Here is a 23171-nt window from a genome sequence, read left to right as displayed (position 1 = left end):
ACGCTAATGCCAAGGTCACAAAGATTCTTACTAACGATGGGTTTGTACGAATCTTCCAGCTTGTACGGAATCTGGAGTTCGTAGACAATTGTAGAGGAAGCATGTCTACGATGTCCAGATTTCGTACAAACTCATTGTTCGTAAAAATCTTTGTGACCTAGCGCTCTTTACTTAAAAATGACAACATCCAATCTCAGAAAATGAAAAAAACAGAAATTTTTTGGTCCGTTTTTCCATTTCTGTCAGGTAGTAACTTTCTTTTTTTGTTATTAGAAAGAGAAAACAAAATTCAATCCATAATTTTAAATTTGGTTTATCTGTTTTGACACTGAAAAAAAAAAAAAAAAACACCTTGAAATTCTATTTAATTCTTCTATTTTAAAGCGAAAATCAACTAACCACCAGTTTTTTTTCCTTTTGTTTCTGAAAATAAAATCCAATTACCAAAATATACACTGACTGAGTATGAAAATGTGATGATGGCAGTGAGGTAAACCTACTCTACAGCATCACTGACCGGCACTGTATGCTTCTGTGTGTTCATAGGCTCACCATCAATATCATAGGATCACAAAATTCATTCAGTCATTCCAGGAAAAGTGTCCCGTGTTGAAAAACAAACAAACAAAAAAAACGACCATGACGAGGTTTCCGGTTTAGTCTGGGAGACGCCGATGTGAAAACCAAACAAGACCATCGTCAGATAAAACAGGGAGTCTCTGTCTCCGTTGGTTGTTTATTTGTGCCGTCGCATGTGATGAACCACCGTATCCTCGAACACCCTCCTCATGGTCTTCTCTATCTGTTTGAGGAACACTTGAGGAATCCGACCGCACAGGGTGTTCACCGTGTCCAGGAACTTGGCCTGGATGGGGTAAAACAGCGACTGGAACATGTTGTCCTCAAAGGGAAACTGGAAGAGACAGAGACGTTAGAGCCTATCAGGTCAAATCCAACAGCTGTTTAACCCATAAACACCCAAACCTCCAAAAGCATCTACTGAACTAACCTGTTTAATACATGTTGATCCACTAATCCTATCAATACATGTAAATATTTGGTGTAAAGTACAGTCTTACTTCATTTAATCATAAGATAAAATGCATAAAAACTTGTAAAATGAGAATAAAATGAGCAAAATGCGAGAAAAATAAGGAAAAAAAGGAACCAAAAACCCTTGAAATATGGCATAAAAGTGAACAAATTCTTGAGAAAAGGAGCAGAATACATGAAAAATGAGGCGATCTCATCATTTCACCATGTTAACCCTCCAAAACCAAAACCATCTACTGATCTAAACTATTTAATACCTGTTAATCTATTAATCCTATCAATACATGTAAATAATTGGTGTAAAATACAGTTTCACCTCATTTATTCATAGGATAAAATGTACAAAAACATGTAAAATGAAGGGGGAAAAATGAGCAAAATGCTACAAAAATTAGGAAAAAAAATGAACCAAAAACCTTTAAAATATGGCATAAAAGTGAACAAATCCTTCAGAAAGGGAGCAGAATAATTGAAAAATTAGGTGATTTCATCATTTCATAACATCTAGAACACTGTATTTAGTCGGATAACCCTCAAAAATCAAAACCATCTACTGATCCAAACTGTTTAATATCTGTTCAACTACTAATCCTGTTAATACATGTAGATAATTGGTGTAAAATACAGTCCTACTTCATTTTATCGTAGGATACAATGTACAAAAAGTTGTACAATCAAAATAAAATGAACAAAATCCTTGAAAAATTAGGAAAAAAATGAACCAAAAACCCTTGAAATATGGCTTAAAGGTGAAAAAATCCTTCTAAAATGAGGAGAAAAGAAGCAAAATACTTGAAAAATGAAGAGAATTCATCATTTCATAACATCCAGAACCTTGTATTTAGTCTGATAACCCTCAAAAACCAAAACCATCTACTGATCTAAACTGTTTAATACCTGTTCAACTACTAATCCTGTTAATACATGTAAATAATTGGTGTAAAATACAGTCCTGCTTCATTTTATCATAGGATACAATGTACAATGAAGGGTGAAAAAATGAGCAAAATCCTAGAAAAATTAGGAAAAAAATGAACCAAAACCCTTTGAAATATGGCTTAAAAGTGAACAAATCCTTCTAAAGTGAGGAGAAAAGAAGCAAAATACTTGAAAAATGAGGTGAGTTCATAATTTCATAACATCCAGAACCCTGTATTTAGTCTGATAACCCTCAAAAACCAAAACCATCTACTGATCTAAACTGTTTAATACCTGTTGATCCACTAATCCTATCAATACATGTAAATAATTGGTGTAAAATACAGTTTCACCTCATTTAGTCATAGGATAAAATGTACAAAAACATGTAAAATGAAGGGGGGGGGGATGAGCAAAATGCTATAAAATTAGGAAAAAAATGAACCAAAAACCTTTGAAATATGGCATAAAAGTGAACAAATCCTTCTAAAGTGAGGAGAAAATGAGCAAAATACTTGAAAAATGAGGTGAGTTTATCATTTCATAACATCCAGAACCCTGTATTTAGTCTGATAACCCTCAAAAACCAAAACCATCTACAGATCTAAACTGTTTAATACCTGTTGATCCACTAATCCTATCAATACATGTAAATAACTGGTATAAAATACAGTTTCACCTCATTTATTCATAGGATAAAATTTACAAAAACATGTAAAATGAAGGGGGAAAAATGAGCAAAATGCTAGAAAAATCAGGAAAAAAATGAACCAAAAACCTTTTAAATATGGCATAAAAGTGAACAAATCCTTCAGAAAGGGAGCAGAATACTTGAAAAATTAGGTGATTTCATCATTTCATAACATCCAGAACACTGTATTTAGTAGGATAACCCTCAAAAATCAAAACCATCTACTGATCCAAACTGTTTAATATCTGTTCAACTACTAATCCTGTTAATACATGTAAATAATTGGTGTAAAATAGTCTTACTTCATTTTATCATAGGATACAATGTACAAAAAGTTGTACAATCAAAATAAAATGAACAAAATCCTAGAAAAAATTGGAAAAAAAACGAACCAAAAACCTTTGAAATATGGCTTAAAAGTGAACAAATCCTTCTAAAATGAGGAGAAAATGAGCAAAATACTTAAAAAATGAGGTGAATTCATCATTTCATAACATCCAGAACCCTGTATTTAGTCTGATAACTCTCAAAAACCAAAACCATCTACTGATCTAAACTGTTTAATACCTGTTGATCCACTAATCCTATCAATACATGTAAATAACTGGTATAAAATACAGTTTGTCATCTTTTCATGGTCATCAGATATGACCCATTTGGACGTTCAGAGGCTCCGTAGTTTCCGTGGAAACACTGTCATCTTCTACAACATTGATTCACCAGTAAAACCCATGGAGTTGGATCAATGAGAGTGGATGGAGACACTGGGTTTATGTTCAGTTAATGATAGATTTGACAGAAAAGCCACGTTTTTCTTCAGTTTTCTCTGTTTTGATATAAAAACCTTTGAATTAACTCTGAGTTTTCATGAACATCTAAATTAAATACAGGAAAATACATGATTTACAGTGAAAAATGGTAATTACAGAGGATAATATTATAATAAATGGTGATAAATCACTTAAAAAAAGGTTGAAAAATTCATATGGGAACCGCCTCAAAAAGTAGCGTTGGGTCTTTATGGGTTAAATAGGATCGTTTCTTCTTCTTTTTTTTTTTAAATGGAATGTATCAAGGACTAAATGGTATTTACGTTTCCATCAGAGGAGTTGGGGATTCTGCATTCATCATAAATTACCACCCAGCCAGTGTTTAAGAGGCTTATCTCAGCAAAGCAGAGTGAACCCACTCTGCCGCTGGAGAAAACAAATCCTAAATTTAAAAACTGACCCAGATTGGAATAAACGCTCGCTCGTTTGATGATGGTTCTAAAGGAGCAGTCCGACATTTTAGAGGGGGAAAAAAAAAAAGAATGAAACGCTTGTTTACCATTTTATCGTGAGTGAAATGAAATGAGATTAGATTTCAATCAAACAGCTTTGAAGTTGATTGAGGGTGTATTTCTAGTAGGTTTTCAGAGGGTTTAGGAGGTGTCTGACTTCAGTAGGGGTGGATTTATCTGAAGTTGTTTTATTATTTTATAAAATAACCTTTATTATAGCAGTTCAATATCAACTGTACACCACAGTACACTGGTTTACTGCTGTTCTGCTGTGCATTACATCATTTTATAACCAAATGAAGCCAACTATTTACATTTTTGTTTGGGTTTTTTTGTGCATGTTATGTTATATAGAGGTAAAAATATACTTTATTTTTTACATTTGATCCTTTATGCGATATTTATTATTGTGTGAGTCCGATGGCAAATCAATGCAGTGAAATTTCTGTTCTTCTACATTTTTGCTTTTCCTTTCTATTCTATTCTATTCTATTCTATTCTATTCTATTCTATTCTATTCTGTTCTGTTCTGTTCTGTTCTGTTCTGTTCTGTTCTATTCTATTCTATTTTTAACCAGTATATTTGCCATATTTGTGAAGGATAGCCAAAAGTCTAGTCAAAAGTATTTTTTCTGTTAGCGTTTTGAAGTTAGAGGAACATTTATAGAGTTTGGGATCCTTCCATTGGAACATTTTTACCCCGGCCCCCAAAGGGGAGGCAAGGGGTACTGTTTTTGGTTCACTTTATTTGTTTGTTAACACTCTAGCAGCAAAACTATTGGTTGAATTTATACCAAATTGGGTTTATAGATTACCTGTGACCCAGAATAGATCTGATTACATTTTGGGGAAAGTAGGTCAAAGTTCAAATTAAAAAAATATATTTTTTTTTTCTTTTCTCATTTACTTATAATGGGCGAAATTTCAAAGTCTATAAAAACATCAATTTTGTTTCAATTTACATCAAACTTGGCACATATATAGAGGCAATTGATATGCTGACATCAGCACATGCATAGACATGATGACATCAGCTGGATCGATGCCAAAATAAACTACAATATGTGCGAGGGGCGGGGTTTGGTAAATGGTAAATGGACTGAACTTATATAGCTCATTTTCTACACCTTAATGGTGCCCAAAGCGCTTTACAACTCCTCACATTCACCCATTCACACACACACTCATACACCAGTGGGCAACTGCTGGGGCTGCCTGGCCCTACTGGGAGCAGTTTAGGGTTCAGTGTCTTGCCCAAGGACACTTCGACATGAGGACAGTCGGAGCCCGGATTCGAACTGCCGACCCTTTGGTCATCAACCCACTCTACCAACTGAGCCACAGCCGCCTGGGTTTGTTGTGCCTGGAACCAATTGTTTTCACATTTGATCCTTTACGCCTTATTTATTATTTATTGTATGAGTCCGATGGTAAATCAATGCAAAATTTCCATTCTTTTGCCATTCTATTCTACAGTCACGGAAAAATTTATTGGACCACCCCTTGTTTTCTTCAACTTCTTGTTCATTTTAATGCCTGGTACAACTAAAGGTACATTTGTTTGGAGAAATATAATGATAACAATAAAAATAGCTCATAGCAGTTTAATTTCAGAGCTGATATCTATCCATTTTCCATGTTTTCTTGATAATAACCAAAATCACTTCAGTTCTTACATCAATATCTATGGCATTGTACTGACAAAAACAGTGCTTTTAGGCATTCCATGTTTTCTTTTCTGTCTGTTTTAGTCACATGACACACACAGGAGTTAGTACTGGACTGTATAACCATTGTCTTTGATGACTTGACTTGATGATCTAATAATTTTTTCCACAGCTCTATTCTATTCTATTCTATTCTATTCTATTCTATTCTATTCTATTCTATTCTATTCTATTCTTAACCAGTTTCGTTGCCATATTTATGAATGTCAAAAATCTACACCAAAGTCTTTTATCTATTAGCATTTTTAAGTTAGAGGAACATTTACAGAGTTTGGGATCCTTCCATTCCATACCTCCTTTTTTTTAGCCTATGTTTTCATCAGGGTTTGTCTGTCTGTCTGTTAGCAAGATAACTCAAAAAGTTAAGGACGGATTTGGATGAAATTTTCAGGAAATGTTGATACTGGCACAAGGAACAAATGATAAAATTTTGGTGATGATGGGGGGGGGGGGGGGGGGACTGATCTGCCTCGGCGGATGTCTGCGCTCTCCAAGTGCTTTTCTAGTTTTTTTTATCTTTTCAGGGAAAAAACACAATTTTGAATATGAAAGTGGCCTGATTCGAAAAACAAAGAACAAACTACAATTATACTACTCATGAAAAAAATCAGATATGGGTGAAAAAGTCAGATGTTGCATGCAGTGTGAATGCAGCCGTAGATGCTGTTCCCTTTCTTATGCATTGTTCTGACACAAACCCAACTGTGTATCTGCAGTTGTTCAACAGAGGGCGCTGTTCGTCAATAGCACCGTCCTCCACTAACACTAACACACCAGGACACTCACATCACGTATTGCATCATAGACCACTTTGAAGGCGGGCTGCTTGTCGTCGTGGTACACCCCGCGGTTGCCGTGGAGGATGGACACGCCCTCCTCCTCGGCCCCTTTACAGTTACTGCCGTACATGCAGTGGTCAGGCCTGTAGTTCCACTGGCAGGGGAAGATGAACAGACACTCTGGAAAAGAAAAAAAAAACACAACAGTGACTAGTTTATTAAAGATTCACAACACATTTTGGAGCTCACGCACTTCAAATGTTATGTGGAGACAAAGAGGCGACGGCGGTTTATAAACGGCTGAAAGGCAGACATGGGACACTGCAGGTTTTGTAATGTGGAAGGAAAAAAAACAGAAGAATAAAAGAAAGAAAAGGCGAAATTAAGAAACACGTCTGCACTGCACATGTTGTACAAAACACATGCAGAAGTCAGATCTTCACCACAGAGGGAGTGGTCCAAACTTTCACATCCACAAACACATTGTACTCACTCTCTGACCACAAACAAACTGTATTATGTAAAAAAAAAAAACGCTGCATTAAATAAAGCGGGGGTTTAGTTCAGGTGCCATATTCAGTCCAATTTAAGCTCAGGTGGGCCGGACCAGTCCAATAATAGCATAATAACTCATAAATAATGACAACCCCAATTTTTTCTTTGTTTTAGTATAAAAATAGTGAAATAACAGTAAGAAAATGTTGATATTTACAAACTACCCTCAACCCTTAAAGACCCAGTGCTTCTTCTTAGCACTTCCCAAATAAATATTTCTATCTATTTAATCATTCTTAATTGATTTATCACCATTTATTATAATATTCTCCTTTATTTTTTATTTAACCTTTATTTATATTAAAATAAAATAAAATTAAATACAAATAAAAAAAATCAAATATTCTCTGTATTTTGTGTTTTTTCAGTTATAACTACGTATTTTCCTACATTTAATTTTCGGATCATGTAGATTTTCATTAACCCTTTCATGTATACTGGTCACTACAGTGGACAGCTATTCTGCAGCTGATCTCTTATATATTCATGGATTTTTTTGTTTGTTTGTTTTTGCACATATCTTTATTAAAGTTTTAAGACACTACATATCTTTTCTGACATGAATTGGTAACATTGTGTAGATCTCCCAGCATACTCTCACCCCCAGAACTACAAGCCCCCCACACACACACACCAGTTTTCACACAATACACAATTTATCTGTAAATAAATGTTTCTTTGTTTCAAAAATTAAATGCAAGGTGTCCAGCTGAATGGACATTTTTGCAACTTCATGTAAAATAGGTTCATAAGATCTTTTTTTTTTAGTAGTAGTAGTAGTAGTAGTAGTAGTATGTCTTTTTTTAACTTTATTTTTTGTTTTTTATATAGTTTTTATTTATTTATTTATTTATTTTTCATAAGAAAATTTTCAATTGCATTGTTTTTTTTCATGCCTAAAGAAGAATAAAAACACTCAGGAAAAAAAAGTCTTGATTAAGGTTCTCATAATTTGTGCATGAAAGGGTTAAAACAGGTGCATTATGTAGTACTGTATTTGTGTAACTTGTTTGATGGAAGTGTAGTGGTAAATGACATGTACTTTGTTAAGGTACTTTTAGTGGTTTGCAAAAAAGCTATAACAAAGAACTGGGGAAAGACAGAACCACCAACAAAGGACCAATGGATCACAATTATTGAAGGAATATATATATATATATATATATATATATATATATATATATATATATATATATATATATATATATATATATATATATATATAATAGAAAAAATAACTCACAAACTGCAACTATAAGAAGCACAAATGAACAAAAAAAATGGAATGAATGGACTGATTACAGAACCCGGAATGGTGTTGTTTGTTCGTTTGCTAGATTTTGGGTTGTTTTTGGTGACCATGTGTTTATAAAAATTCAATAAAAACTTAAAAACAAACAAGAAAAAAAAAAAAAAAACAGGTGCATTATGTAACAGCCAACCCATACGTGTTAAAATCTTAAAAATCTGTGTAATGTAGAGGTGCTTTCATGGCTGAAATAAACCTAAAAACCTACTCGTGTGTGTTTTTTTTCTTGTTTTACTCCTGTAACGCTGATAACACTGGGTTACAAAAAAATGTTTTTTGTAAGTTGTCTAAGTTTTTTCAACTGAATTAGGACCATTTTGCACCGCTAAATCCAAAAATGACATCTGTTTTTCTCAATCAGGTCAGGGTTTTTTTGCTTATTTGATTTTGAAAAATTTGATCTTCACACAAAATATAAGAATTAATACCAAAATAAGATTGGTAAGCACACTTTATGAAACTTGTGACTTGATTCCTGTTCCAATGGTGTATTCACCGCAGATGTAGCAGAATACGTCAGGCTTATTTTTGCAAGATCTTCTAGTCGAAGCCATTTCATTCACCTGTAATATTAAAAAAAACATTAATCATAAATTGGCAAAAGTAAAATCTTCAGAACTCATTTATTGCAAGAAATATGAAAGAATTTTGTATCATATGATGTGAAAATGCCCATAAATGTAAGCAAAAATGTTAAAAAGCCAATATGTAGCATAGTTCCGAAAGTTGACCTGGTTGAGCAAAATCAATGTGATTTTTGGATTCAGCACACCAAAATGATCCTAAATCAGCTCAAAAAACAAACAATAAATTTGTTGTTGACCAGTGTAATTCACAAACTGCAACTATAAGAAGCACAAATGAACAAAAAAATGGAATAAATGGACCGATTACAGAACCCGGAATGGTGTTGTCTGTTTGTTTGTTAGATTTTGGGTTGTTTTTGGTGACTGTGTGTTCATAAAAATTCAATAAAAACTTTAAAAAAAACAAAAAAAAAAAAACAGGTGCGTTATGTAACAGCCAACCCATAACTGTTATAATGTTAAAAATCTGTAATGTAGAGGTGCTTTCACAGCTGAAATAAACCTGAAAACCTTCTGGTGTGTGTTTTTTTTTTTCTTGTTTTACTCCTGTTACACTGATAACACTGGTCAACAACAAATTTATTGTTTAAGTTTTTTGAGCTGATTCAGGATAATTTTGGTGTGCTGAATCCAAAAATCACATTAATTTTGCTCAATCAGGTCAACTTTCTGAACTATGCTACATATTGGCTTTTTAACATTTTTGCTTACATTTATGGGCATTTTCACATCATATGATACAAAATTCTTTCATATTTCTTGCAATAAATGAGTTCTGAAGATTTTACTTTTGCCAATTTATGATTAATGTTTTTTTTAATATTACAGGTGAATGAAATGGCTTCGACTAGAAGATCTTGCAAAAATAAGCCTGACGTATTCTGCTACATCTGCGGTGAATACACCATTGTACCTAACAGGAATCCTGTTAGAAAATGATTTTTTTTCTCTTAAAACCTATTTTGGGTGAGAACTATATAAAAAATTTACTGATAAAGTCACAAAAATGTCATCAATTTTGTGAGAAGATCAAATTTTTCAAAATCAAATTAGCAAAAAAAACCTGACCTGATTGAGAAAAACTGATGTCATTTTTGGATTTAGCGCTGCAAAACGGTCCTAATTCAGTTGAAAAAAACCTAGACAACTTGCAAAAAACATTTTTTTGTAACCCAGTGTTATCCATGACCCACTAAGTTAATTCACAATAGCGATGTGCTGTTACATAATGAGACGTAAAACTTTAGCTTCATTTTTACAGAAATAACAGTGGAGTCTGATAAAAAAAGAGCAGTGGTGATTGAAAAACAACAGCTTAAATAATGTAACGCCTGTGTTATAGTTGTTTTTAGTTTTTTTTTTAATATCTTTTATGTCTTACATCTTACACAGCACAGCCAATTTAAAGACTTCACATTAAAAAGCTGAACTGGAAAAACTTTATATTTTCATTCCTGGCATTGTTGACAACGGCAATGCTGTTTTGACAGGGCTCCGCAAAAAGACTATCAACAAGCTTCATATTATTCCAAATGCAGCCGCTGGAGTGACTTTAATAGCTCGCATTTCGGTAACAGCCACTGCAATATTTATTATTTTTCACATAAGCTCGGGATATGAATTATACATACTGAATTCAGGCTGTTTACTATTACAAAATGAGGACGTTGTTACATATTGAAGAGAGAATTTGTTCCATTTTGTTGAGTTATTTGCATGATGTGGAGTTCAGGTGAGTGTTTTTCAGTCTGTGGAACGTCATGGTTCTGTTTGTGTTGAAAATATGGGATGAAATTAGACGCTGTGACATGTCAGTTCACCAGGGGGTCTTTAAAACGTTTCACATTTATCCACAATTAAAGCTGTAATTATCCTTAAAATTAATAATTAATCCTTAAACCTTTGAACAGGATTAGTCGAATGTGTAATTGGTGTCGGTTGACCAATGACGCATTGAAAAACAGTTTGAAAATGTCATTAATTCAGCTTCATCAAACCTGCAGAAAAACTGAATCTGTATTTTTACATATTTTAGTGTATTTTACCAGTGTATTTTTCATGCATTTTAGTGTATTTTGGTATATTTTATGTGTTTTTTTTTTAAAATTCACTTCTTTATTGACATTCAGCATCAATTCTGACAAAAATATTCATTTTAAATGTCATCAACAGTATATTAGTCTGAATGTCCCATTTTTTTAACAATGAAACAAACAAAAAAGAACATTAACAAGTAGGGAGTGAATTGCAGTTATTGCATTTACTATATCTAATTTTCTATACAAAAATAAAAGCATCAAAGTTTGGTCTGCATGGCATGATGTATTCCATCCATTTCTTCCAGCGCGTAACAAACAAGTCCTTCTTATAGTTCACCTCTGCAGTGAGTCTCTCCATCTTATATATGTCCACTGTAATGTCCATCCACATGCTCAACGTTGGGCTTTCTGATGAAAGCCATTTTCTTGTGATGATTTTATATGTATTTTGGTATATTTTGTGTAATTTAGCCTATTTTTTGGTATATTTTGGTGCATTTTTATGTCTTTTTACTGTATTCTAATATTTTATGCATGTTGCTATACAATTCCAATAATCATTGATGGGTGGAGGGGTTCAGGTATGAGCTTTAACAGCTTCGACCTCAATAACAGAAACAGTCATGCAAAAAAATGTAACGTCAGTGGATTGAAACGTCTTGAAATGTCATAAATTCAGCTTCATCAAATTTGCAATTAGCTTGATTGTGCATTCCGCATATTTTAGTGTATCTCTTGTGTTCTTTGTGTAATTTAGCACTTTTTAGTGCACTTTGGCATATTTTAGCGTATTTAAGCATATTTTGCTGTAGTGTATTTAAGCATATTTTATGTGTATTTTGGTATATTTAATGCTATTTAGCATATTAATTCCTATATTTCAGTGCATTTTTTGTGTTTTTTTTTTTTTTTTTTTTTTACTGTATTACAGTATTTTTTTGCATGTTGGTGTATATCTCCAACAGTCATTGATGGATGGAGGGGTTCAGGTATGAGCTTTAACAGCTTCAGCATCAGTAACAGAAACATTAGTCATGGACAAATGGAAATGTAACATTAGAGGATTGAAACATGGTTCAGACTGGTTCAACACAACAACTATAGGACCTGTTGGACTGGTATTTATGTGAAGGAAAGGTCTGAAATTTGACCAAATATGCCTTAAAAATGTCTTAAAAAGTCACAAATTCACCTTAATCAAATTTGCAGTTAGCCAGACTGTGCATTTAGTATATTTCTTGTGTTTTAAGTGGATTTTTAGTGGATTTTAGCATATTTTACTGTTTTTATTGTATTTCAGCATATTTTACTATAGTGTATTTTAACATATTTTATGTGTATTTTAGTATATTTTGTGCAATTTAGCATTATTTTTTGTATATTTCAATGCATTTTTTGTGTTTTTTACTGTATTGTAGTGTATTTTTTGCATGTTGGTGTATAACTCCAACAGTCATTGTCAGTGGAGGGGTTCAGGTATGAGCTTTAGCTGCTACAATATCAGTAACAGAAACATTAGTTGAGGACAAATGGAAATATAATATTAGCTAGACTGAAACATGGTTCAGACTGGTTCAACACAATAAGTATGAGGAATGAAATTAGACCAAAGATGCCTTGAAAAATGTCCTAAAAAGCCAGAAATTCAACTTCATCAAATCTGCATTTAGCCTGATTGTGCATTCTGCATATTTTAGTGTATTTCTTGTGTTTTTTGCGTAGTGTAGCACTTTTTAGTGCACTTTGGCATATTTAAGCATATTTTGCTGTAGTGTATTTAAGCATATTTTATGTGTATTTTGGTATATTTTATGCTATTTAGCATTTTTTCCTATATTTCAGTGCATTTTTTGTGTTTTTTTTTTTTTTTTTTTTTCACTGTATTATAGTATTTTTTTGCATGTTGGTGTATATCTCCAACAATCATTGATGGATGGAGGGGTTCAGGTATGAGCTTTAACAGCTTCAGCATCAGTAACGGAAACATTAGTCATGGACAAATGGAAATGTAACATTAGAGGATTGAAACATGGTTCAGACTGGTTCAACACAACAACTATAGGGCCTGTTGGACTGGTATTTATGTGAAGGAAAGGTCTGAAATTTGACCATTTGACCAAATATGCCTTAAAAATGTCTTAAAAAGTCAAAAATTTACCTTAATCAAATTTGCAGTTAGCCAGACTGTGCATTTAGTGTAATTTAGTGTATTTCTTGTGTTTTAAGTGGATTTTTAGTGGATTTTAGCACATTTTACTGTTTTTATTGTATTTCAGCATATTTTACTATAGTGTATTTTAACATATTTTATGTGTATTTTAGTATATTTTGTGCAATTTAGCACTTTTTTAGTATATTTCAATGCATTTTTTGTGTTTTTTACTGTATTGTAGTGTATTTTTTGCATGCTGGTGTATAACTCCAACAGTCATTGTCAGTGGAGGGGTTCAGGTATGAGCTTTAGCTGCTACAATATCAGTAACAGAAACATTAGTTGTGGACAAATGGAAATATAATATTAGCTGGACTGAAACATGGTTCAGACTGGTTCAACACAATAAGTATGAGGAATGAAATTAGACCAAAGATGTCTTGAAAAATGTCCTAAAAAGCCAAAAATTCAGCTTCATCAAATCTGCAATTAGCCTGATTGTGCATTCCGCATATTTTAGTGTATCTCTTGTGTTCTTTGTGTAATTTAGCACTTTTTAGTGCACTTTGGCATATTTTAGCGTATTTAAGCATATTTTGCTGTAGTGTATTTAAGCATATTTTATGTGTATTTTGGTATATTTTATGCTATTTAGCATATTAATTCCTATATTTCAGTGCATTTTTTGTGTTTTTTTTTTTTTTTTTTACTGTATTATAGTATTTTTTTGCATGTTGGTGTATATCTCCAACAATCATTGATGGATGGAGGGGTTCAGGTATGAGCTTTAACAGCTTCAGCATCAGTAACAGAAACATTAGTCATGGACAAATGGAAATGTAACATTAGAGGATTGAAACATGGTTCAGACTGGTTCAACACAACAACTATAGGGCCTGTTGGACTGGTATTTATGTGAAGGAAAGGTCTGAAATTTGACCATTTGACCGAATACGCCTTAAAAATGTCTTAAAAAGTCAAAAATTCACCTTAATCAAATTTGCAGTTAGCCAGAGTGTGCATTTAGTGTATTTCTTGTGTTTTAAGTGGATTTTTAGTGGATTTTAGCACATTTTACTGTTTTTATTGTATTTCAGCATATTTTACTATAGTGTATTTTAACATATTTTATGTGTATTTTAGTATATTTTGTGCAATTTAGCACTTTTTTAGTATATTTCAATGCATTTTTTGTGTTTTTTACTGTATTGTAGTGTATTTTTTGCATGCTGGTGTATAACTCCAACAGTCATTGTCAGTGGAGGGGTTCAGGTATGAGCTTTAGACGCTACAATATCAGTAACAGAAACATTAGTTGTGGACAAATGGAAATATAATATAAGCTGGACTGAAACATGGTTCAGACTGGTTCAACACAATAAGTATGAGGAATGAAATTAGACCAAAGATGTCTTGAAAAATGTCCTAAAAAGCCAGAAATTCAGCTTCATCAAATCTGCAATTAGCCTGATTGTGCATTCAGCACATTTTAGTGTATTTCTTGTGTTTCTTACTGTATTTTAGCATATTTTCTTTCCATTTCAGTATTTTTTTAATGTAATGTAATATTAGTAGACTGAAACAAGAACTGTTCGACTCTTGTTTATGTGAATGGAAGGTCAGAAATTTGACCAAATATACCTTAAAAATGTCTTTAAAAAAATCATAACTTCAGCCTCATTAAATCTGCAGATAGTCTGATTCACAGTTTCACAGTTGTCGTCTTTGCACACTGCACAATAATCACACACAGCTCAGTGTTAAATTCATGGCGGTCTGGGTGCAGAGTTAATAGAATACCATCCTCCCACCTCCACTGTCAGTGTGTTTGTTTGGTTTTTTATTTGTTTATATCTCTCCTTCCATGTATTAATTTATTTGTATGTATACAAAACCCTCTGGGAACAACATATTCTAATACAACGTATGTATGAGCAAAGCAATCAACCTCCAACTGTTCCAGTGCATCAGACCTGGTGATAATTAGTGCAGCTGCGAGGTTCGGATGTATGAATATGAGGAAAAAATAGTGCATATACACGTGTATTTTAAAGTCAACGTCTACATTATCTCTGTAGGATATTAAATGAGCTCAGTGTGACATAATATGGGGCATATACCAATATGTTCTAGGTCAGATCCATTTGATTTCCTTTAAACCCCTGCAGAGAGATGAAAGTCATCCGGCTGTTACTGCTGCTCCGGTTGCAGAACAAGAAAAAAATAGGTCAGAACTGGAGTGTATTCCTCTGGAGATGGAGGAGAGCTCAGAGCCATATCATGTAAAACAAACACTCGGCTCGGCTCTGTTTTCAAGCAAACAGTGGCGGTGCCAGCTCTGCCGATGGCTCCGAGCGCTTAATGTGCACATCTGGCCGCTGCAGCTGGAGGTCCGTCTGCTGCCGGAGTCGGCTGTTAGCCTGCAGACGCTACCTCATGAGGGAAATGAGCCCCGATTTTACCAAGAGCCAAAGAAGACACAACTGAAACCTGCTGACGCTGAAAATAAGGCTCAACTGAAACACGCACGGATCTAAAAGCAGTGATATTTTGCTTTTTTAAATGAAATTATGCATTTTAGAACATTTCCCTGTGGTCTACATAAACTGTAAATGCTATGCTTGGGTTTGAATTCTTCATTAATTAACCCGTCAAGACCCAAACCTCCACTGACGAACAAAAGCGTCTACTGATCTGAAATGTGTCATACCTGTTGAGCCACTAATCCTATCAATACATGTAAATAATTGATGTAAAATACAGTTTGTCATCTTTACATGGTCATCAGATATGACCCATTTGGACGTTCAGAGACTCCGTAGTTACCGTGGAAACACCATCATCTTCTGCAACATTGATTCACCAGTAAAACCCATGGAGTTTGATCAATGCCAGGGGATGGAATTACTTGTTCTTACATTCAATTATTGATATCTTCGCTGAAAAAGTCACTTTTTCTTCAGTTTTCTCTGTTTCTAACAAGGTTCTAATAGTTTTGGATTTTTCATTATAGTTTCGTTTTATTTAGTTTTGACTTTTTTTTTCTCTAATTCAGTTAGTTTTAATTAGTTTTTAGAGCAAGTTTGCTAGTTTTTATTAGTTTTTGTTATTTTCTAAAATGCTTAGTTTTAGTTTAGTTTTAGGGTTTTTTTTTAATATATTTTATCTTCTTCGCTGTATATAAATAAATCCCAGACAGGACTCTGCTGCTTTCTCCCAACTTTAGTTTCCATATTTCCAGGTAGAGTGGGAACCAGAAGACGACTGTAAACCACAAGTGACGAGAAGTGACGGACCGGTAAATATCATATGGGGCCAGCAGCTAAAATTGCTTGAGGGAAATAAATTGATTTCATATCATCCGACATTGACAAAGATGAAAACGAAGGGAATTTTATCCATCATTTTTATCTGTTTTAGTTTTGTAAACACACAATACAGTTTCAGTTAGTTATTGTTTTTTTCTTTCAGTTATAGTTTTTATTTATTTCAGTTAACGAAAATGTTTTTACAATTCTAGTTTTCGTCATTTCGTTAGTTTCGTTAACGATAATAACCTTGGTTTCTGATATAATAACCTTCAACTTTAATCTGAGCTTTTATGAAGATCTACATGATCAGTGAATTAAATATAAGAAAATACAAAATTATCACTGAAAAGCCACAAAATGCAGAGGATAATATTGTAATAAATGGTGATAAATAACTAAAGAAAGGTTAAGAGAAAAAACTATTTTGGAACTGCCATTTAAGTAACACTGGATCTTTATGGGTTAAACTCCACGGGTCCATCTTCAACCCTATTTCTGAGTAATGACACCAGACAGGTAATTTTGAGTGCTGGCCCTTTAAATGCGCATGAGCCACTTCAGGCCCCGCCCCCTCCAGGCTGTTGACTGTGCTTTTCTGTCCAGTTCAACCAACAACTGAACATTTTTGGGTTTTTGTGTTTTGTTGACTGGAGTTACGAATCAATAGCAGCATCAACAAAATAATCTACATACCTTAGATTGGAACATTTGTTTAGTATTTATTATGCCAATTACGCCTAATGTCACAAATTTGCCTCATAGCTATTGTGCGTGTATATTCAAATGAACAATTTCCACCTAATTTAGCATCTTGCTTTTCTAATTTTTTTTTAAACCTTTATTTAATCAGGAAAAAAAAGACTTGTTGAGACTAAAAATCTCTTCTACAACAGAGTCCTGGTTTTAATCGTACATCCACACTAAAAATTTATACAAGACATTAGAATAAAAACACACATATAAAACACAGCATCAATAATTTTAAAAGGTACTAAAAGTATAACAACAATGTTCCTTAAAAGCATCTGAAAGCAGAACCCGATTCAATCAGTTAGAAAATCATCTATATCTGGATGTATCCTTTTCCCATTTATTTAGAATGACTTTGAATGTATTTAAAGAGAGCAGTCCCTTCAGTTTCATCTCCTTCTGTAGGTTGTTCCAGGCATTGGAACCAGAAAATTTAAGCTTAATTTCCCAGTTGTATTCTGACTTTTGGAACATGTAGAGATAACAGATCCTGGGACCAGAAACTGCAATTATTAAAGTCATTCCAACAGATTTAGACCAGTAAATATGATGGAAGCAGATCTGAAATACTTTTATAAATAAGCAAATACCAGAGTTTCATTCTAAAGGGGGTGGGGGAGGGTGGCAGTATTTCTGGGGCCCCATAGAGCAGTGGAGTGGGTCCAGTGGATACAGGTTAGAAGTTGTGAAAATTTAGTATCTAATAGAAGCAGGGGCGCTGCTACCAATTATGGGCCCCATGAAAGCATAATCGTTGAGGATCCTACAGAAATTGACTATCTTCTCAATCTGTCGGAGCGGAGTGGGGTGGTATATGTACGTGGGGGTGTGGTCCATATACAACATAACTTATGATACCGTAAAAACGAAAACGAAAGTTAACATGGTTTCAACGTTCCCCTCCTGAATTATACAACTCTCTTATACAGTGGATCTTACACCAAATTTTCACAACCACTGGGCCTCCTACACTGCTTTATGGGCCCCCATAAATACTGGGCCCCATGAATTTGCCATGTTTACCCCGCCCCCCTTATCAGCGCCTCAGAATAGAAGCACAGAAACTGGGAGTCAGACGTTGAAAGCATGTTAAGTTTCACTTTTGCTTCACACCAGCGTTACTTCCGTTAGTTATGGACTAGGGATGCAAATTATCGATTAATTCATTAATCGTTAGTTGGTTGCCCTTATCGATCGATTAATGGTTAATTGATAAGCAGTGATTTTCCTGAGAACCTGAATGTCTTTTTCAATATGGTCTGTATGAATAAAAGCTAAATATTGTTTATATACTTCATGAAAAAACATCATATTCCTTAATGATTGATTTATTGAACCATTGGATACAGTCAGTGTTTCCTGTGGAATTCATCTGTTGATGTGTGTGTGTGTGTGTGTGTGTGTGTGAGTGTGTGTGAGTGTGTGGGGGGGCAGGCGCGTACGTTTCGTCGGGGGGGGGGCAGGTACTCGCACGCACGCAATACGGTCGGGGGATGCGTGCGTCACTTTCCGTCCTACTTCTAATACTATGAAGGTGCGGGGCAGTCCGTGCCCTCGCAGAAGTGAAAGTGAAACTTTTCGCTCATTTATCTTTTCCACCTCCTGAAGCTTCGCAAACGCTCGACATACCTGTGACCCGAATCAGGATCCTGGAGGATGTTTTAACTTCTGTCTCACTGACCGTGGACTAGACCAGCCTCCAGGGAAAACCGTCTGATCTGATACCGACCCCACATTTGTGCCTGTATTTATTCGGGGGTGCATCGCTCCCACAAACAGACAGGCTGGTCTGTGTTTGGTCCATCATGTCCATAAAAACATTCTAACTCATCAACGCCATGATCCGGTTCAATGACCGGCTATCCCAGCCGCGGCGTCGCAGCGCGGACAAACCGGCAGCCTTCGGACAAGTGTGGACGGGCGGAAAAGGGCAATTAACCGACAATTAATAATTTAATCGAGCAAATTCTTATCGACAATTAATCGTCAGTCGATTAACTGTTTACATCCCTATTATGGACCCAACCCCCACGTATATAACTGCTGTTCCTACCCCACGTATATACCCCCCACCCCCACTCTGACAAATCCACAAGATACTGAATTTTATGAAAGGCCCACAACGTTTACCTTTCATGGGGCCCACAATTGCTAGCGGCACCCCAGGCACCAACACTAATAATTGTGGGTAGTAAGGTGTTAATTACCTCCGCCAAGGAGGTTATGTTTTTGCCAGGGTTTGTTTGTTTGTTTGTCTGTCTGTTTGTTTGTTTGTCTGTCCGTTAGTGTGCAACATAACTCAAAAAGTTATGGACAGATTTGGATGAAATTTTCAGGGTTTGTTGGAAATGGGATAAGGAAGAAATGATTAAATTTTGGTGGTGATCGGGGGGGGGCACGGGGGGGGGGGGGGGGGGCACTGATCGTTAGTGTGCAACATAACTCAAAAACTTATGGACAGATTTGGGTGAAATTTTCAGGGTTTGTTGGAAGTGGGATAAGGAAGAAATGATTAAATTTTGGTGGTGATCGGGGGTGGGGGGGCCCATGGGGGGGGGGCACTGATCAGCCTTGGCGGAGGTCTGCGCTCTCCGAGTGCTTCTAGTTATGCATGTTTTCAGAATGATTATATATAGAGTAAGTCACAGCTGAATACATGAAACGCCACACTTCTCTTCGGAGACTGCTCTGTATTTGTGTAGTGGATTCCTGCTGTCTGATCTTTGTACAACTTCTTAATTCATGTGTTAAAAGAAGAGAGTACCTGGGTTGTAATGAAAGATGATGTTGAGGAGGTCTTGGTCTCCCCAGGTGATGTGGTTCTTGTACTTCTGATAGAGTGGATGTAGAAGATCCTCCCACGACAAGCCACTGGGGATCATACTGTTCTGGAATACCAACAACAATGTTCTCTCACAAACAGCTCAAGAGCAGCTCTTTTTTTTTTTTCCTCAAAAACACATCATCAAAGGAGGAGCACATTTACATTCCAGCTCCCAGTTGCAAACGGCTGCCAGTATTAAGAGCCAGAGAGCTGCTAAATTGAGTTCTGAGGGCAGAAGTCTGTGATGCCAGTGTGGTAATCAGAACGCTTCAATCATAGCCCACTCAGAGCACTCAGCCTGTGACTCAAGCTCAAAGGAAAAAAAGCCCCCTCTGAATGCAAATGGGAAATGACAGCCCGCTGTAGCTTTCTACTGATCAGAGTGTGAGGAAATATGAATACATTTGTGCTCTTACTTTGAACAGAGTGCTGCGGATCCTTGTCAGATTCATCAGCATGACCCCAGAGTTGACCCCGGTGACCCCGTAGAAGGGGTGGCGTGCAAAGCGACTGTACCAGCCGATCTTGGGGACCTCGTGCTCTGGGGCCATCGCCGCCAACTGGGAGCTGTTGAAGGCTTTAAACAGACTCCACATGTCGTCCATGGGCCGCAGGAACAGCACATCAGTGTCGACGTACAGTAACGAGTCCACATCCTTCAGGATCACCTGGAAGAAGAATAAGAGAATTTCAGAACCATGTTCAACCATGGTAACCTTTTTTACCTCCGCCAAGGAACGGTGGAGGTTATGTTTTCATCAGGGTTTTGTCTGTTGGTTTGTTAGCAAGATAAGTCAAAAAGGTATGGATGGATTTGGATGAAATTTTCAGGAAATGTTGATACTGGCACAAGGAACAAATGATTAAATTTTGGTGGTGATTGGGGGGGGGCTGATCTGCCTTGTCGGAGGTCTGTGTTCTCCAAGTGCTTTTCTAGTTATTTTTTTTACTTTATTACCTCCACCAAGAGGTATTGTGATCACTTTGCTTTGTGTGTTTGCATGCGTGCGTGCGTGTTTGTTTGTTTGCACGATAACTCAAAAAGTTGTGGACGGGTTTTCATGAAATTTTCAGGAAATGTTGATACTGCAACAAGGAAGAAAGGATTAAATTTTGGTGGTGATCGGGGGGCAGATCTGTCTTGGCGGAGGTCTGCGCTCTCCGAGTGCTTTTCTTATTTTTACTACAAACAGGGTTAAAACATACATGACACAAACAGCAGGATCAGGGAGTCACAATTTGCATAGGAAAAATAATAAATGAATACATAAATAACTAGAAAAGCACTTGGAGAGCGCAGATCTCCGCCAAGGCAGATCAGATCAGCTCAGATCAACCCCGATCACCACCAAAATGTAATCATTTGTTCCTTGTGCCCGTATCAAAATTTCCTGAAAATTTCACCCAAATCCTTCCATAACTTCTTGAGTTTTCTTGCTAATAGACAGACAAACAAACAGACAAACCCCAATGAAAACATAACCTCCACCATTACACTTGGCGGAGGTAAATACGCACTCTCACACAGTGTAAATGTGTATGTGTATAAGTTACACCTACTTAAGCAGGTTTAAGCAGATAACATTTTTGAAATTACTGAGCTAAGAAAAGCGTCCACTTTTTCCAACGTCCTTCTCCAACATCCTTTTGTAGCCTCAGATTATAAGTGATCTGCTCAATATGATGCAACTGATTCACAATATTTCTAAAGGTGTCCACAGAAGGGCCGTGTTTTTCATAGTAACCCTTGTAAGATGATCGTGTCTCCGACGACACATTTTGCATTCACTGTCATTCAAATTACCATACCTCCTTAACCATTTGCGTGATTGAGAAAATTCAAAAGGCATCTGAAAAGGAAAAAAAATATGATAAAAAAAATCCAAGTCCGTTTTTTTTTTTTTTTTTTGCTATAACACACCATTTTAAATATTTAATACATATAATAATGATGATTAACAGCCAGATATTTCAAGTTAAGTTCTTCCTAAAAAAAAAAAAGGTGCAAAAGGATTCACAAAAAAGACATGATACTGGTCTTTCTCAGCTCAACTCAAGCCTGCTACTCAGCTTTTCCAATCACCAGTGGATGGTTTTGGAACATAGTGTCATATTTTGCACTCTTTCATACAGAAGTGCAGTCTTATTACCAGCCCTTCCCCTGATGGAGCGTGTCTTCGTCATATTTATCCTTATTTTTCCCCCATTTAATCCATACTGGAAATGCAACTGTATCAAGTAACTCATGACGCTTAGTCATAGTTTAAGATGCTATAAACTGTACCCAACTTCAAAACAGCCTGAAACCTCGTCAGTTAGAACAGGGGTAAAGAAAGTCTCTGTTACAGAAATGACACCCTGCCCTATTTAGTGGCATTGGTGTGATGTATCAGGCTTTCAATGTTCAGAACTGGCTCATGGCAGTGAGTCAACAGTTTTTCGTTCGTCTCAATAGAAATCTTAAACCTGAACAGAGCTTTAGGCGTAATTCTGATTCACATTTTTAACCCTTAGGAATCTGAGCCTATTTTGGCCGTTTCTGAGTACTTCTGATTTTGCCTTTATATACTACATAAAGAAATATTTACTGTACCCATGTTTGGTATCTTTTTTCCCCAGCACATCTTCATCTATATCATCTATCTCTTATTTTTTCACTTTAACCTACTATATAAACATAAAAGATCAAAAAACACACAAAAAATATAAAATCTGATTTGAAAAATGTATATAAATTATTGCATAACTAACACAAAGATGCTTAAGGGTCAAAACACGGTATTAAAAATCTCTCTGACACGACATTTTAGAGACAATGTGACAGATTAGTGTTGCTAAATGACCCACATTTTTACTTTTAAATTCATTTTTTCTTTAGTTGGACCATTAGGGATTATCCAAAACAAGAAGCTACTTTATATAGAAATAAACGTTGGAATGACAATCATTAAAGTTTGCTTTCTTACAGGACACAAATGTGTTTTGACCCTTAACAAACCTTTTCAAAGACTATAAAAGTGAATATTGGTTCCAAATATTAGGTATATAAAATTAAAATTGTAATAAATTAAAACTACACTCAAATATTTGACATAAAAGCATATCTTTACATAGGCATTTTCTAGTGTTTTCTCATCCCCGGTCCACATCTGGTTCAGGTGGGGGTCATCCTCACCCTTACCTGTAACGCTAAT

General features: G+C 35.4%; 1 protein-coding gene across 1 annotated transcript in view; it reads right to left on the bottom strand.

Moving 5' to 3' along the window:
• Nucleotides 1–410: 410 nt before the first annotated feature.
• The window catches only part of gxylt2 (glucoside xylosyltransferase 2), a 58083-nt gene continuing 35322 nt past the window's right edge, over nucleotides 411–23171 (bottom strand). The window contains exons 4-7 of the mRNA XM_030135490.1: nucleotides 20394–20645; nucleotides 19918–20041; nucleotides 6458–6630; nucleotides 411–913 (exon numbers count right to left, since the gene is read on the bottom strand). Coding sequence (XP_029991350.1) covers nucleotides 737–913; nucleotides 6458–6630; nucleotides 19918–20041; nucleotides 20394–20645 — 726 coding nt within the window. The 3' untranslated portion in view covers nucleotides 411–736. The remainder of the gene's footprint in view (nucleotides 914–6457; nucleotides 6631–19917; nucleotides 20042–20393; nucleotides 20646–23171) is intronic.

This window comes from Sphaeramia orbicularis, chromosome 5 (genome assembly GCF_902148855.1).
Source record: "Sphaeramia orbicularis chromosome 5, fSphaOr1.1, whole genome shotgun sequence".
Classification (NCBI taxonomy): Eukaryota; Metazoa; Chordata; class Actinopteri; order Kurtiformes; family Apogonidae; genus Sphaeramia; species Sphaeramia orbicularis.
Note: the sequence above shows the minus strand (reverse complement) of the source record. Positions and strands in the feature narration are given on the sequence as shown.